The sequence below is a fragment of the Sciurus carolinensis genome, chromosome 16 (assembly GCF_902686445.1).
Source record: "Sciurus carolinensis chromosome 16, mSciCar1.2, whole genome shotgun sequence".
Classification (NCBI taxonomy): domain Eukaryota; kingdom Metazoa; phylum Chordata; class Mammalia; order Rodentia; family Sciuridae; genus Sciurus; species Sciurus carolinensis.
The window spans coordinates 33,424,153-33,439,314 of record NC_062228.1 but is presented as its reverse complement, the minus strand read 5'-3'; the positions used below and the strand labels follow the sequence as shown (position 1 = coordinate 33,439,314).

General features: G+C 51.0%; 1 protein-coding gene across 1 annotated transcript in view; it reads right to left on the bottom strand.

The window, feature by feature from the left end:
• Positions 1–15,162, bottom strand: part of Znf423 (zinc finger protein 423) — a 314,481-nt gene that overhangs the window by 205,820 nt on the left and 93,499 nt on the right. The window contains exon 3 of the mRNA XM_047529580.1: positions 2,628–2,828. Within this exon, the coding sequence (XP_047385536.1) occupies positions 2,628–2,828 (201 nt within the window). The remainder of the gene's footprint in view (positions 1–2,627; positions 2,829–15,162) is intronic.

Genomic DNA, 15,162 nt, shown 5'->3' with positions numbered 1-15,162 from the left:
AGGTCTGTCGTGGGAGGGAACACTATTGCTCCCTGCACCCCCCCATAGATGCTTCATCACTGAGCCACATCCCCAGCCCTCTTTATTTATTTACTTATTTTATTTAGAGACAGTGTCTCAGCAGGTTGCCTAGAGCCACACCGCACTGCTGAGGCTAGCCTCCAACTTGTGATCCTCCTGCCTCAGCCGCCCGAGTTGCTGGGATTTCACTACTGCATGTTTATATTGGTTCCAATATAAAAACAGAAGCCAGTTTTCAAACAGCTTATACTCAAGCCCAAGGTATAAAACAGAATTTATAAGGTGGTTATCTCAGACTGGATGGGACATCAGAGCATCTCAGTCGGACAGACCCCAATACTCACACCCCCAACACACACAGCCTCAGAGACACCCTGAGATGAAGATGGAACACGAGGGGACACGGGAAGGGCGTGGAGGCGTCCTTGGAAGGGAACTGTTTGGAGTAACACACACGCAATTCCCAGCAGTCCACCCTGGCTCAGGTAATCCTAAGAACCTAAGTCCTGGGGGAAGCACTGCTCACATGACCGAGTCCATGTCAAGGAGACTCTTTCAGACTAGGTCACACCTTCACCGGGCAGTAATGAATTTCTCAGGGATGTTATTAGGTGAGGTCGTTTCTCATACTCTTTCAAGGAATTTCTGACTCCCTTCCAATGCTCCAGGGTTTGGGGATATTCCTGGCTCCTTTGTCCCCACGGAGGTCGTTAGTGGGGTCCTGTTAGGAAGCAGGCAAGACTATCAGCAGAAACCACCACATCGATAAGGATGGCTGGGGACCCCACAAACGGGACTGCCGTGGATTTCAGCCAAAGTTGGAAGCTGCTGAGAAAATAGTCTGCCTCTGGGAAGAGAAGCCTACCCAGGAAGAAGCACAATCAACTACCGTTCCCTATGTCTGCACAGACCCTACTACATGCAGCCCCAAAATCTCCCAGTTTCCCTTTTCCACCTAGAAGCACTACCATGTTCAAAAGTGTGCTTGGAAGACACAGAATGAGTTTGATTCTGAAGAGCCGGAGGAAAGAACAGCCGCAGGGGTGATGCAGGTGAGGTTTGCTCCAGGAGCCACATAGACCCGAGAGAGACCTGCTGAGCAGAGTCGGGTTGGCTCTCAGGACCACATAGAGTGGTCTCACTGGCTCTTAGAGAATAAAGAGAATAACCTTTAATTAGAAGATCAGTGAGTTGATTGTTTTTTTAAAAAATCAGTAACTACATTCCATTCTCTTACGGTTAAATTCCACCTCAATGCTGGGTTAAATTAAGAAATACACCAGTGTCTATTATTTTCTCAAGCAGAATGAGGGTCAATAGCCAGGGTCCTGAAAAGATCCTAACGTGACCACCAAGTAGCTCTGTGATCTTGGTGGAGCAGAACTTTTCTTTCTTGGTGCCTTGGTATTTGGAGAACTGAAAAAGCATCTTCCAGTTCCAATTTTAAGATTATAAATTCACCAGCATCTCTGCCTCTGGTTGAACTATCACAAATTCCAAATGAATGGAGTTTGGATTACTGAGAAACAAAAAGTTCAAAATGGTAAGAGCCTCTCAGTCTGCTGGGTTTTATATCTCACCTGGTCTAGCCAGGGCTGGCTGGGCAGATACTAATGTCACTAGAGGGCAAGTCATAGTAGCCGCCCAAACACTTGGCTTTTCCAAATTTTCAAGATGGCATGAAAAGTAGGGTGAGCAGGAGGGCTGAGTTTCAAGCCACTCCTTATCAGGAAATTTCCCTCCAATTAGGTGACAGGTCCCTTTTACAATATTGGCCTGAGGGTTTAGGCCCTCACCCAAAAGCCAGCATCCAAAGGGTTTCATTAATAACCATGATGGAAGAAGACACATCAGGATAGGTGAAAGGGACACAGATGCTATGGATTCCTCTCTGCAACCTCAGGGCCCAGAAATGTGTGATCCTTGTGCCGTGACAGCCACACAGCAAGGAATACACATGTTCTTTAGTTCCACACCTGCCCCAGACACACAGACACACACACAGACACACACACACACACACACACACACACACACACACACAAGTCTTAAGTGGCTCCTAGTGAAACATGCTCTCCCACACCTCCTCCAAAGCACTAAATACACAGAGAACAGGTCACAGTCAGGTCCTCCCCTTGTCCTCCTGCTCAGAGCAGGTCAAGCACAGAGGTAGAACCGCGTCCCTTTCTGCACAGGCTCTGAAATCCTCCTCGTCCCATCACGAGCCCTGCCTCCGAGCTCACTCCTTCATGCAGCGTTCCACACTTAAGCCGCTTAACTTTACACTAATTGCTGGGTTTCCAAAAGGAAATCCAAAAATCTGGGGCGCAGACCCACCCACAATGGCCCGAGTACCACGGAGCACGGTTAAGCAGGGACAGGGGACAGGGTGCCTCTACCCAATTCCTGTCTGCTGGAAAGCTGTTGCTTTTATTTTTAATTTTATTTAAAAGGCGGATACAGGGTACCCAAGACACCACAATAAAATGACATTAACTGTAAAATTACATTATTAATTCTTTAATCTCACTTGAGGCTTCAAGCTGTTGCTATGCCCAATTATCCGTGTAACCACCTGTCAGAATCCCGGTGCTACTTAGCATTACCTCCAGGACAGCGGTGGGCCCGGTGGTCCGTCAGGTCTGCCAGAGACTCGAAGTCCTGCTGACAGTGATCGCAGGTGTAAATTGACTCATCCTCCATGTCTTCATCGTCCTCATTTCTCTCCTCTTGACTTGTCACGCTGTTCCTGTCTTCCAGCGCCCGGCTGGTTTTCCGATCACTCTCCGGCTCTCCTTCTAGGCCTCCTGCCAACAGGAAGAATACAGTCCATGTCAGCTGACGGGGTCTTGGGAAAGGGTTTTAAAAGAATTGCCCGGCATTTATTAAGATACATTTAATTACTCTACCTCCCGGGGTCCATTATTCTTGACACCTCTCAGTATATTAATATATGGGGTTTTTTTGTAGCATGTGGTGCCATAATTCTCAACTAGATTCTTTAATTCATGGCACAAATCTTCTAGGGGGATTACTTGTCATCTTTCCTCCGTGCATGGCTGCTGGGGGTCATGACCCCTCAGGGAGGTGAAAACGCTGTAGCATTTGTCTCCTAAAAAACCAATTCTGTTCCACGCCTCTGCAGAGCTCCCACCAGCTGCTCCTAGCACACCTCGACTTGTAGCTTCCCCCCAAACCTTGCAGTTTAGAGCAGGGAGACCTCTTAGCCGTGTTCACCCTCCACACAAGCCTCCCAGTGTGGCCATGTTGGTTCAGCTCCTGGCAAAGATGTTCTGACTGTGGAATAAAGATGTGCACGTGCTTAAAGGACCCTGGCGTCAAACTGCAAACTTAGACACATCTAACCTCTCACCTGAGACCAGAGAGCTGCCTAGAGAATGCATAGAATGCGTAGAATGATTGGATCGATTTCTTTGAAATAAAATACCTACTGTGTGCTTAGCAGTGTGCATGTGAGTGGCTCATCTGTAAACACAAGTGATTAACACTCGGTACAGAGGTGCACATCTGAAATCCCAGCAGCTTGGGCAGAAGGATCGTGAGTTCAAAGCCAGCCTGAGCAACTTACCGAGGCCCTGATAAGCAACTTAGCAAGACCCTATCTCTAAATATATACGAAAGGGCTGGGGATATGGCTCAGTGGTTAAGTGCCTTGGGTTCAATTCCCGGTACAAAAAAAAAAAAACCACGGTAACTATAACATACAGAATATATCAATAATCCTAATAAATGCCAGCAGAGTAAACTGCCCATTAAAATACAGGCACCTGTAGATTTGAAAATCAAAGTGTGTGTTGTCTCTTCCCAAACACACTCATCCTGGAAAACAGATCCCAGAACTAGCAGCACTGAGTTAAGTCAAACAAAGAGATCTCTACTGTGCATAAATATGTTTGTGCAAATCCATGTGCAGAAGTGCATGCCCACGCGTGCATGTCTGTGCAGGAGACACGTGTACGCCTGCGTGCCCATGGCTTGCAGTTACAGAAAAAGGCTTAGCACACAACCTTTAAATGCCCAAGAGCAGGTCACCAAAGCAAAAAAGACAAAACTAAGAACACATTCGATTCAAGGCAGAAACCACAGTCCTATAAATATTTCAATTTAGAAACAGATAATGTTATAAGGGCTCTATTTCTCCCGTCTGCGCAGAACACGCGCTTCCAAGCACCCGACATCAAGAACCCGGGAGCACAAATCAGCTCATCGGAGAGCCAGCTGCTGCCTTCCGTGGCGGGGAACGGGGTGAGCCACGCCGCAGAGGCAGTAAAAATCAATGTTTCCATTTGTGGCCCATCAAAACATCTCTCTTCTTACCAATTAAGGGATGTACAATTTTTAGGTTCTTTTATTATCAGAACAAGCCAACTCCCAGCAATACAGAAATCCCATTAAAAGCCAGGCAGCATATTTATCTCAGGGAATCTGATCTGCTGGGGTGGCAATGGCAAGAAAGAGAAAGCCAAAGAAATGAGAAACATCATTTGGACTCTTTGATGTTATAAGTCATCACCCAACCTTGATTACATAGTCAAGCGCCGTCCCTGAAATTCCTAGTTTACTGTCTCTTCCCTTAATAATAAAAATATATATATTCTGTAGAGAATTTAAAAAGAATCATAATTCCAGCTTTATCTACTACACTGACTCTCCAGCTAATGTTATATTCCACACCACGCTTGTGCTATTTTACTTAACACACAATTTAATAGACATATTTAAATTATCTGCCCCCCCCGCCATATTTACTTGGCAGCACTCTCTATAATAGTTCATCTAATCCACAACTAGAACCACAAACACTACAATGCATTTGATCTCTTTAAATCTGGTACATCCTGTTGACTCGGGAGTAGATAAATCAGAATGTCAACTCTCGGGTTTTTATAAGGCAAAAACCCATAAAGTCGTCCAAGAGTATAAATCTGTTTTAAGGAACTGTCACCTCCCCTACGGCTGGCTACTAATGGGAAGGCAGGGTGGCTGTGCAGACAGGGCCAGGAGAAGAGAGGAGGGCAAAGGGGCAGAGGTGGAGCCTGTGCAGGGCAGACAAAGGCCTGGACCTCAACATCTGGGCTGACAGAGGGTCACAAGCTCAGCCGGCCTAACCCCCAGGAAGATGCAGCCAGAGAGGGAGGAGTCAGCGGCCGGCATAAGTTCTGAGGTACGGGACTTCCCTGACAACCCAGTGCCCAAGACCCCTCTGCTGACCAAAAAATCAGGACCTGGAGAACAGGAAGTCTTCCACCCTGGGCGGGTTTGACTCTGCCCGGCACTTTTATGCCCAACGGTATTTGAACTTCATCAAAAGGAGAAAGATATTTTTCCATTTGCAGATGAAAACACTGAGGCTCTGCAAGGTCGCCCAAAGCTGTGCAAGGCACGGAAGCCATGCACTCTGCTATTAATCATGCAGTACACCTTCCTCCTGCCGGGGACGCCAGCTCTCTGAGGCCAGGCACGCAGGAGCTCTGAGATCAGGAAGGCAGCCTTCCTGGGTGGAGCACTCTGTTGTCTCCTCTTTCCTGGGCTCACCCTCAGTAGTTGCAGTAAGACCCTAAGGACCAAAGGACTGGACCTTCCTTACTCCTTTGACCCAGCCCCATCAGGACAGGCCTTGCCTGTCCCACATCCACCCTGTCCAGCGGCAGAGGTCTCCCTGGTCACTGTCCTGAGGCTAAATGTGACCTAAGCAAGCACAGAGGAGGTGAGCCCAAAGGCAGAGCACCTGGCCCTGTCTAAATCCCCATCCGAGGTGCTGCCTGGTGTCTCCAACACAGTGACCCCTGAGTCTCAACTGCAGTTGACCTGCTGGCCCCTCCAGTTATCCAGGGGCCAACAAAGCAAAGTCTTCAGGCTGGGAAAAGGTGGCCAGCTCATCTCTGTTCTGTTGTGGCCTTGAGGCTGCAAGTGTCTTCCTGAAAGCACACCCCCAGTCCTCCAGGGAACTGTCTGCAGCAGAGGACTCACTCAGGGAAGGCCCGAGCTAAACAGATTTCCGATCAGAGCCCTCTCGCTCAAGGCCACGTGCAGGGGACAGGAAACCACACCAGGGCGGAAATCACTGGCCTCCCCATCCAGGAGACAAACCTCCCTAGCTGCCTGACTCAAGCCCCACCCTGGACAACTCACAGCGCGTGCCCGACCTGCACAGGTCCAGCCCTTTGCTCAGGCACCCACCAAAGCAGCCAGCTTCAGCTGAGCGCTCCCTGTATCCCGGGCGCCTCAAGCACAACCAACCAGGCAGCCCTATGAGCTGTCCCCATTTTACAGGTAAGGTCAGAAGGGAGGTGGCAGAGCCAGGTTTCAAGCCCAGGTACATTTAACTCTTAACCACACTGTCACACCATCTCCCACAGCAGACATTCAATGGGGATGGAGGGGAGCCAAGTGTTAGGGAATAGTCATGGAGGCAGAGGGCTGTCGTGGCCCCTAAAGTCCCACAAGGCTCCTGCTGACCTCTCTGCCTTACCCATGTCTACATAGCCACTCAGACCCTCTTTCAATTCCTTGAACCGCCGAGGGCTGACCACTCCTGCTCCGTGCCAGAAAGAGTTCCTCCACTCTCCCCCTACCCCCAACTCAGATCCCCACAGACCTGAGCTCCACTGGCACTTGGGTTTCCTCTCCCCATCACCGTTGCAGTTGGTGCACGGAGTACCATGTGGGCCTCGTACTTCTGTGGCTAATTGCTACTCTCTCACTGTGGCAAGTCTGCATTTTCCAGAGATGACCCCAAGATTTCCCATCCCACCTCTTTTTTTCTGCAGTGAACCCCTGCTCCCATCAAGAGAGGGACCTAATTCACCTCCAACGATTTCCTTCTCGGGTTGTTCAGCAAGGGGACTCTCTAGACCAAGAAACCCATGTAAGTGACGTTTCAAGGTGTCTGAGACTAGGTCAGAGAAGTCTCCTGGTCTCTTGGGATGTTCCCCCTTGGGAACCTAGCTACCAGACTAAAGGAGGGCAAGTCATATGGAGAGAACACATACAGATGTTTCAGTTGGCAGTCCCAGTTGGGCTCCCAGCCTCCAGCACCAAGTGCCAGTCATGGGAGTGCGCCACCTTGGACATCCAGCCCAGATGAGTCTTCAGCTGTCAGCAACCCCAATCACTGTACAAGGAACACCAGTGAGACTGCAACAATACCAGTCCAGTCTAGGGAACAGTAAGAAACAGTAAGAAGACTGGTCACTTTAGACCACTAAGTTCGGGGTGGTTTGCCACACAGCAATAGCTGGCCAGAGCACTCCCCGTCAGACTGCAAGCTCTGTGGGAGTGGGGGGCATCTGCTTCTGCTCAGTACCAGCCCCAACCTGGGGCTCAATGAATGGATTAGTTTGAAGAAGTGGGTCTCCAGATCCACACAGATCGGAGCAAGAAGAAAGGTGGATTTACAGCACCCTTGATTGTCAGATGGTAAAAGAGACACCATCTTTTTAGGTCAAAAAAGTCAGATTATGGCAATCTCCCATGGTTCAGCCTAACAGATGATGAGGCTATTCTGTCCCGCCAGCTTCTTCTGAAACCAGGAGAGAAAAGGCACACCCATATTAGTGGACCCTGTAACACCAAGTCCATGAAACCCAACGTGCTAGCTTGGAAGGCCTCCTGTGAGCAAAAGAGGCAACCCAAACCCTTCTGCCAGCACTGCTTTTCATGAGAAAGCACATTTTTCCCAGCACACTGAGCCACCATCCTGACGAAAGAGCTTCCACCCAAGATGACAGTAAGAGGAAAGTCAGTGGGACTCTGCAGAAAGGGCTGTGCAGCCAGAGAAGGGACCCATGCCTTCCGGAGGCAAGGGTCAGCATCGACCTTGCCAGGGATGCCGGAAGGTGGCCCAGCCTCCCCATGCAGGTGAAGGTGATGCTTCCAGGTACTATTTTATGTCTGTATCACCCCATCTCCATCGTCACAGAAACCCAATGGTGGTAGGTCCAATGGATATCTCCACTTTCAGATGGGGAAACAAATCAAGCCTCAGGAATACCTGCAAGGCCCGCACTAGGAAAGACACAGGTGGGCTTGAACCCGGGCCTTCTGCTTGCATATCCCCACCTCACCACTACGCTGCCTGTGACAAGGCAAAGGGGGCCTGCTGGAGACAGGGCTATAGGGGCTGCTGGCCAAGTCCAGTGCAGGGAAATGGGGAAAGGGGAGAGGGCCCAGGCAGTCAGGCTGCCCACAAGCTGCCAGGTCTGGAACAGGATACTTCCTACCTCCAGGTCATGAGGGCCAGCTGAGAGACTCAGCCACAAACACCAGTGAGTGCCCCTCTGGCCCTGATCCAGTTCAGTTTCTTATATGAGAGTCTCACTTGGGGTTGCCTCTTCCTCTCCTTGGAGGTACTACGGGAATCAGTTAGCAGGCATGGACGCCTGGGAATCCTGAGAACCTCCCAAGGACTTTTGGGGGTCCTACCTTTGGAGGCTCAGGGCTGACTATCCACAACAGTGGAGCAGGAGCCAGGAGACAGCCTCCCTCTCCACAGGATAGAGAAAACAAGGGCCAGAACTTGAAAAGCATGAGACACACCAGGGGCGGATGATCACATACGCTCACCCACTCTTCCCTTCCTTCCTCCCTTCACTCTGCAAATGTTTACTGACCGGTCCGTGTGCCAGCAACAACCCACGCATATTTGCCCTAACTAACGGGGTGCTTCCTGGTCCTATTAATCTTGGTGCCCTCAAAGCCCACACAAAGCCTGGCACAGAAGGAGACTTACTAAATACAAGGTGGCAAAGGAGTGACCAGGTGCAGGAAAGGGTGTTGAAGTGGAGGTACAAGCAGTGAGGGAGAGCTCCGTGGTCCCAGGGTGGTCGGGGATCTGGGTTCCAATGACAGTTCTGGTTCCCTCCAGCCCCTGCCACGAAGAACCTAGAGCACACTGGGTCTCCTGCCTGAGCCTCTGATGCCTGCCATGTCCATCAGGAGCTGATCATGGTGGACAGCATCCCCACCACTGCACCGGATGGGGTGAGTATTGCCTGAAAGGATGGCCAGTCACAGGACAAGCACAGTTAAGCCCCACACAAACAAGTGCCGGAGCCTTGGGGGGTTTCAAGGATCCCAGAGCAGGCCAGATCAGGGGAAGGAAGTGGGCAGAAGGGTGCAGGGGCGCGGGTGGTGCCTGCAGCAGGGAGAAGGGCCAGAACCAGGAGTGGTGACAGGGGCGAGTGGGGAGGCGGCCTGGGACAGCCAGCAGGTCCTGGGAAGGCTGCCCGCTTCACCCTCTTCTCCCAGTCAGACCCGGAAGGGAGACCGTGCTTTCCACCTCTGCAGAAAGCGGAACCACCTGGTGGTGAATTCTAGACATGTCCAGAGGCTGGCAAGAGAGCTGAACCATACAGAAGCACCAGAGAACTGGCACAGGGTCCAGCAGGACCGAAGCCGTTGGATAAAAGATGGTCACTAATAACAGCCCACACTAACACCGGTCAGCTGGGCTTTCATGCCAGGGACTGTAGGGATGACAGCAGAAGAACAGAAGAGAATCACAGACTTTTGTCCACGCCAAACAGGAGACCTTGGGCAAGTCCCTCACCCTCTCTGAGACTCATTTAATCACATCAAATTATTTTAATGAGGTAATAAATACAAAGCCTGACACCCGGCTCATAATGCAACTTGCTGCTATTATCCAACCAAACTCATGCAGCATCATGACACAGACAAGTCATACTGCAAGAGAGGTCTACCAGGAGGCCTGGCGAGCTCCTGAGGATGAAGACGAGGAAAGTCAGGGCACATGCCCCTTTGCAAGGCACAAAAATATCCACACAGACCCACCTCCCGAAGTAAACTCCACTTTGCCAGAAGAAAAATTCTAGGTTAGAGTCCAAGGTGTTCCCTTCCAGGCTGTGCAGACTTCAGGATGTCACAAGTCTGAAAGAACAGGACCTCTGACCTGGGTCTGCATAGAGGGGCCCTGTGCCTGGGCTGGGGGAGACAGCAAGGAAATATTTACTCCACAATCACCAGCCCACTTCTCCTGTGCTCGCCCCCTATCGGTAGCTGTGGGGAAAACAGCCCAGGAAGAGCTACCGTTCCAAAGAATTTACACTTTTTTAAAAAAGAGAAAATGTATACTCCATCCTAACAGCCTGTGTATTTCCTACCAACATATCCCCGGGGGCAAGAAGAACCCTCAGAACCTGGGCACTGGCTGAGCCATAAGCCCACATCCACCTGGACCGTGTTTACAGAGGAAAACCTCTCCACGCACAGTTACTTCCTCCAGAAGCCTGCCTACCCTGGTGGGAGGGACAGGGTCACACTGGGCAAGGAACCTTCAACCCCAATTAGGTACCCTGCTGGGGCATCCATTGCTGGCCCCAAATTCTGAGAAGCAGTCACTGTTCATCTTCAGGTTTAAGCTATTTAACCCTGGGACTACCGGGTTCTCTTGGCAGAAGAGCTGGAAGCAAATATTTTAACACATAATGCCATCTACATTTAGCTTTTTAAATAGGGAAGCAACTTCCGGATGGTTGTCTGCGGGGTACTGCTGGCCCCTACCCATGCAGATGGCTCTCTGGATGGAATTTCCAGTTAGGATGTTGCACTTGACCTGGGCACATCATAAGTCTCGAGGGGATGTCTCTCCTGGCTGGCCACAAGGAACTGAGAACGGCACAATCCTCTCCACAAGGCCCAAGGTTGACCATGGAAATGACTAGAACCTTCCAGAGAATATCACTTTAGTTATCGGGAATTCTAGAACCTGAGGCCAAAAATGATTAGCAGCATAATGGCAACAGCTTCCTCAGACCAGACTGACAGATTCCTCTGTACCCTCTGTCTCATGACCTGTGTCCAATAAGGAAGATGTTACCATCAGGCCTACTTCACAGAGAGCGACAGAGGCTCAGATGGATGAGTGAACCGCTGCCACTTAGAGAATGAATAGACCAAATCTCACCATGCCCCCCCCCCCCCCATTATACAAATCATCCAAATGCATGGAAAGGGCTTGGGGACCAAGTAAGGCAGGAGGGAGATGCAGAGGCCCAGAGAGCATGGCCCCTGCTAACCACTCCACACCCTATAGAAATGCCATGTCCTGAGAGACCACAGTGGCTGTTTGTTCTTAAAGAAGGAAATCCCTATTTTATGTAAAAATCTCTAGGTTTCAAAATGTTAACTTCAAGTTTTAAGGAATACAGCATACACCAAACATACACCCTGGAGTGCTAGAAGCAGCCTGGGGGCCACCGGTTGAGAGTCTGCTGCTGACTTCCCCAGCGGGACCCCTCAAGCATAGGGTCATCGGCCCATTACATTAGAGAGGTTAGCCGGGCAAGAGTGTCCCTGTTTCGAAGATTCACGACCTAGGTTCCTGTCCATGTCTGCATGACCTTGTCGACTTTCCCTTCTGAGCCTCAGTTTCCTCAGCCAGCACATGAGGACAGTCTTACCAGGCTCATGGGTTACATGAGCTCCTTGCACCAGGGCCACTTTCCAGGTGATCTCTGCATGGATGAACAAACCTCAGCTCCTTACCCTGATGAGACTGACGATCTGTCACAAGCACCCAGCTCTCAGTGGGCGTTCCAGAAATAAAGGAACAAATGACTCTGCCCTCACCCTGGGTTGTTCAAGAGATCAACCCACAAAGGCAAAGGGAGGTGCAGCTTCCTCTGCCCACAGCACCCCTGCCTCCAGCTCCCAACCATGATAGGACAGGGATGCGTGGAGAGCAAGAGGGCAGACGGAGAGAGGGGAGGTGAGGAGGGGGGACGGAAAGGAGGAAAAGGATGCCATCCAAACGCCCTCACCCCCCCACACACACACAAATCCAGTGAGTGGTTAACGGTGACGCTCCTCCAGGCCTCACAATCTTAATAACACTGATCTCTCCGCGAGAAGTAATGAAGAACGGTTGGACAAAGCCACCCTGGAACCATGAAAATTGTATGCTGTTACTTCCTCGTGACCTCCTGAGGCGGTGACCATTCTGCCCTCTACGTGCTGTCATGTGTCATCTCTGAGAAGGGGGAGACGGAGAGCAGGGCCGGAGGTAGGCCGGGAGGAGGGTGGTCAGGGCCGCGTGGGGAGCTCGATAAATCCAGCTAATTTGTGGCCAGCGCCAGAGCCTGACGCTCCTAATTGCTCCTGGTCCTGGCACAGAACTCAAAGCAAGGATACTGGGGTGAAAATCACCCCCTTGTGGTAGCTGCAGAAAGAAAAGCCTCACACGGAAAAGAGACAGAGGGGAGTGGAGGGACGTGTCTCCCCAAAACCAGAACCAGCAGCAGGCTGAGGGAGCTTGGCTCAAGGGCAAAGACAAGCACAGCCCGGGCACACACAGAGCCCAGAGTGCCTGGGCCACAGCGCGGCTGCCTGGCCCGGCCAGGAAGTGCAGGCTCCGGGACTCAGTTGGCCCCGTCTGTAATGAAGGCAGAGGCCACGGAGCAGCCCTGTTTAACAGTGGACCTCAGCGACCTGTCGTGGGGTGGGGGCAGAGCTCCAAGCTCGCCCTCCTCACTAAGGAAACATCACTGCCCCTGCTGATCCCTGCCCCGGGTTCCGCACGGCAGTGCTTCAGGAAGCGGCGCCGACGTCAAACGGGAACGCGTACAGAAGTTCACCAGGCCGGCTCCTCCTTGCCCACTCACACGGTCCTCACCCCCGGCGAGTCGGGACCCCCCATGTGAGCTCAGGGACTTGCTGGACACATCTCAGGGGTTTTGTTCACCCCACATCCTCCTCCCTTGCTCCTCGGCATGGGGCCTGAAACTAGGCAGGTGCTCAATAAATCTGTGAAAGGAATGAGCAAGCCAGGCAGTCTGACTTTTAAAGACCCGGCCACAGGTCTTGTCTCTGATGAGGAATGAGACAAGGGCAATATAGCCAGGAACAGGGTCCTGGTCCCACCAGCCCAGGATTCAGGGAGCCTCCGGTATAGGGAAGTCACCAGTCCCGGCTCCCAGACCTCTCATGTAATCCAGAGGCCAGCTGCTTCTCCCATCCAATGACCCTCCAACCCAAGACCTCCTTCCTGTCTAGCGTACAGGTGGCCCTCGGAGGCAAGGAGACCCCCCTCCCTCCAACCACTGAGCAGAGACCGTGTACAGCCTTTAAAAATTAACCAGTAGCCGACATGGAGACAGCCTGGTGTGTGGCTGCATCCTGGGAATTCCGAAATGCCACCTGGAGCAAAGGGAGCCTGTCTGAGGAAGAGCTAGTCACCTGCTGTCGCTACTGAGGGAAACACTCGGTATCTAAAAAGCCAGTTCCCATCCAACCCAGTCCATGTGCCCCGGCCCACCTCCAGGACCCTTGCCAGCAGCAGGCTCCCTGGGACCCTAGAGTGTCCCCAGCGCTTAACCTCAACACTTGCTAAGTTCTGCTGGCTTTCTGCAGATTCCCCTCCATCCCCAAGAGGGTGTTTGAAGACCCACAAGTAGGCTGTAAGACACTCTGGGACGTCTCCTGAATCTCAGCCAATGAACCTCACAACACCCTCGGCTGTAGACACCTGAGGGACCTCAGCACAAGCGAGCCCAGTCTGCAGCCCGAGGCCCCCTTGGGTGGGGTGGGGGTAGATTTTGACCCCGGGAACTGTGCTTGCTGGCCTAGGATGCGTGGATACACATTCCCACACACAGAGGACCAAAGGCTTGGGAGGATTAACCACAGGTCAAAGGTCAAGTGGGCAGCACACAGGAAGCTTCCAGACCCACCCCAGGGGCCTGGCTGTCTCCCCGTGATGGCCAATATCGGCATGATCTATATGCACACGCACACCCCACACCCCACCCACACCCCCACGCTCATCCTCAAACCGTCACTTAACTCGGATTTCAAACTGCTCGCGATGTGCTTCAGTCAACATGAAGCAGAAACCTTTTATTAAATGCTGCTAATTTTTTATTGATCACACTGTGAATCATTTCATTTTCCATTACCGCAAATGTCTCCTATCAGGGCTCCGCGATGACGCTTCTTTATTCAGTCTCGAGCAACTTGTCACTTTTAATCAGTTTTCACTTTCAGTAGGGTTCAAAAATTAGAAAGCGGGCTCTTTGTATCATTATTGCTTTTGTTTAAAAAAAAAAAAAAGTTTCCATACAGGAAAGGTTATTATACTCGGAATAAATATACATGAATCAAATTCAAATGAAATTCCTCCCTGACTCTAACCAATTTTAGCATTAGCTTTTATAATTTTTTTAGGTTTATTTTCACGGAAAGACTGTTCATAATTATTGCTCGTGCTCTCCCAAAACACTTATGTTACTAAAGTGTGAAATGTCTTCTAACACAAAGACAGATCTCTGGGAAGTAATTACAGAAATGCATTCAGGGGCAATAATTCTATATTAGCTGTCAGCAGCAGACATCCTCTGACAGGCACTTGTTATGAAGGAATTATTTGTGTTGCCATTGAAGACATGGCAGGCAAGCCCAAACCGAAAGGCTGTGTCCGACCGGAAACATGGCTCCTTCATCAAGGGTCAAATTAAGTTTAAGTCATTACCTTGAAGCCCGGCAAACTCGTACCTGACTGTCTATTGTGGAGACGTTTTTGAGACGCACTCGAGCGCAACGTGGTCTTCCCTTTCGCAGCGTGGTGCAATTACCCTGAGTCTCAAAAGGATTCTGCCAGGAGCTTGTCACAATAGGGAGAGAGGAGGTGGCAGGGTGTCTATTAAATGCTAACTCATGTCACCAAACAGAATTTTCAAGAATTATAAATTGCCGAGATGTCTCGCGGCTGACCCCCTTGAGTTAAGAAGAGCCCAGAATATTATCGGCAAAGTGCAAGAATTTGCATCAAAGGCAGGAGAGGACACTCCACAGGGAGCCCACGGGGATGGAGCTGAGGGGATGGGGACCCAGTGACCAGCTCCTTGGCTCACAGAAGGTCTGGGCAGCAATGGCTGCTCTGTCAGAGGTAGAGAAAGACCCTACAATGAGGACGGGTGGAGGGGGTCTAAGAAGATGCCTATATTGTTATGTGAGCTTTGTCCCTAACTCCCAGGTCTCCAGTCACTTCCCCACCCGAGCCTCAGTTTCCCCATCTGTAACAACATCCACCCTCAGGTTGTGTTGAGGGTATCAGGTGAGCAGGATGCCAGGTTGCCCTTCTTGTTCCAGGTCTGTTCTCCC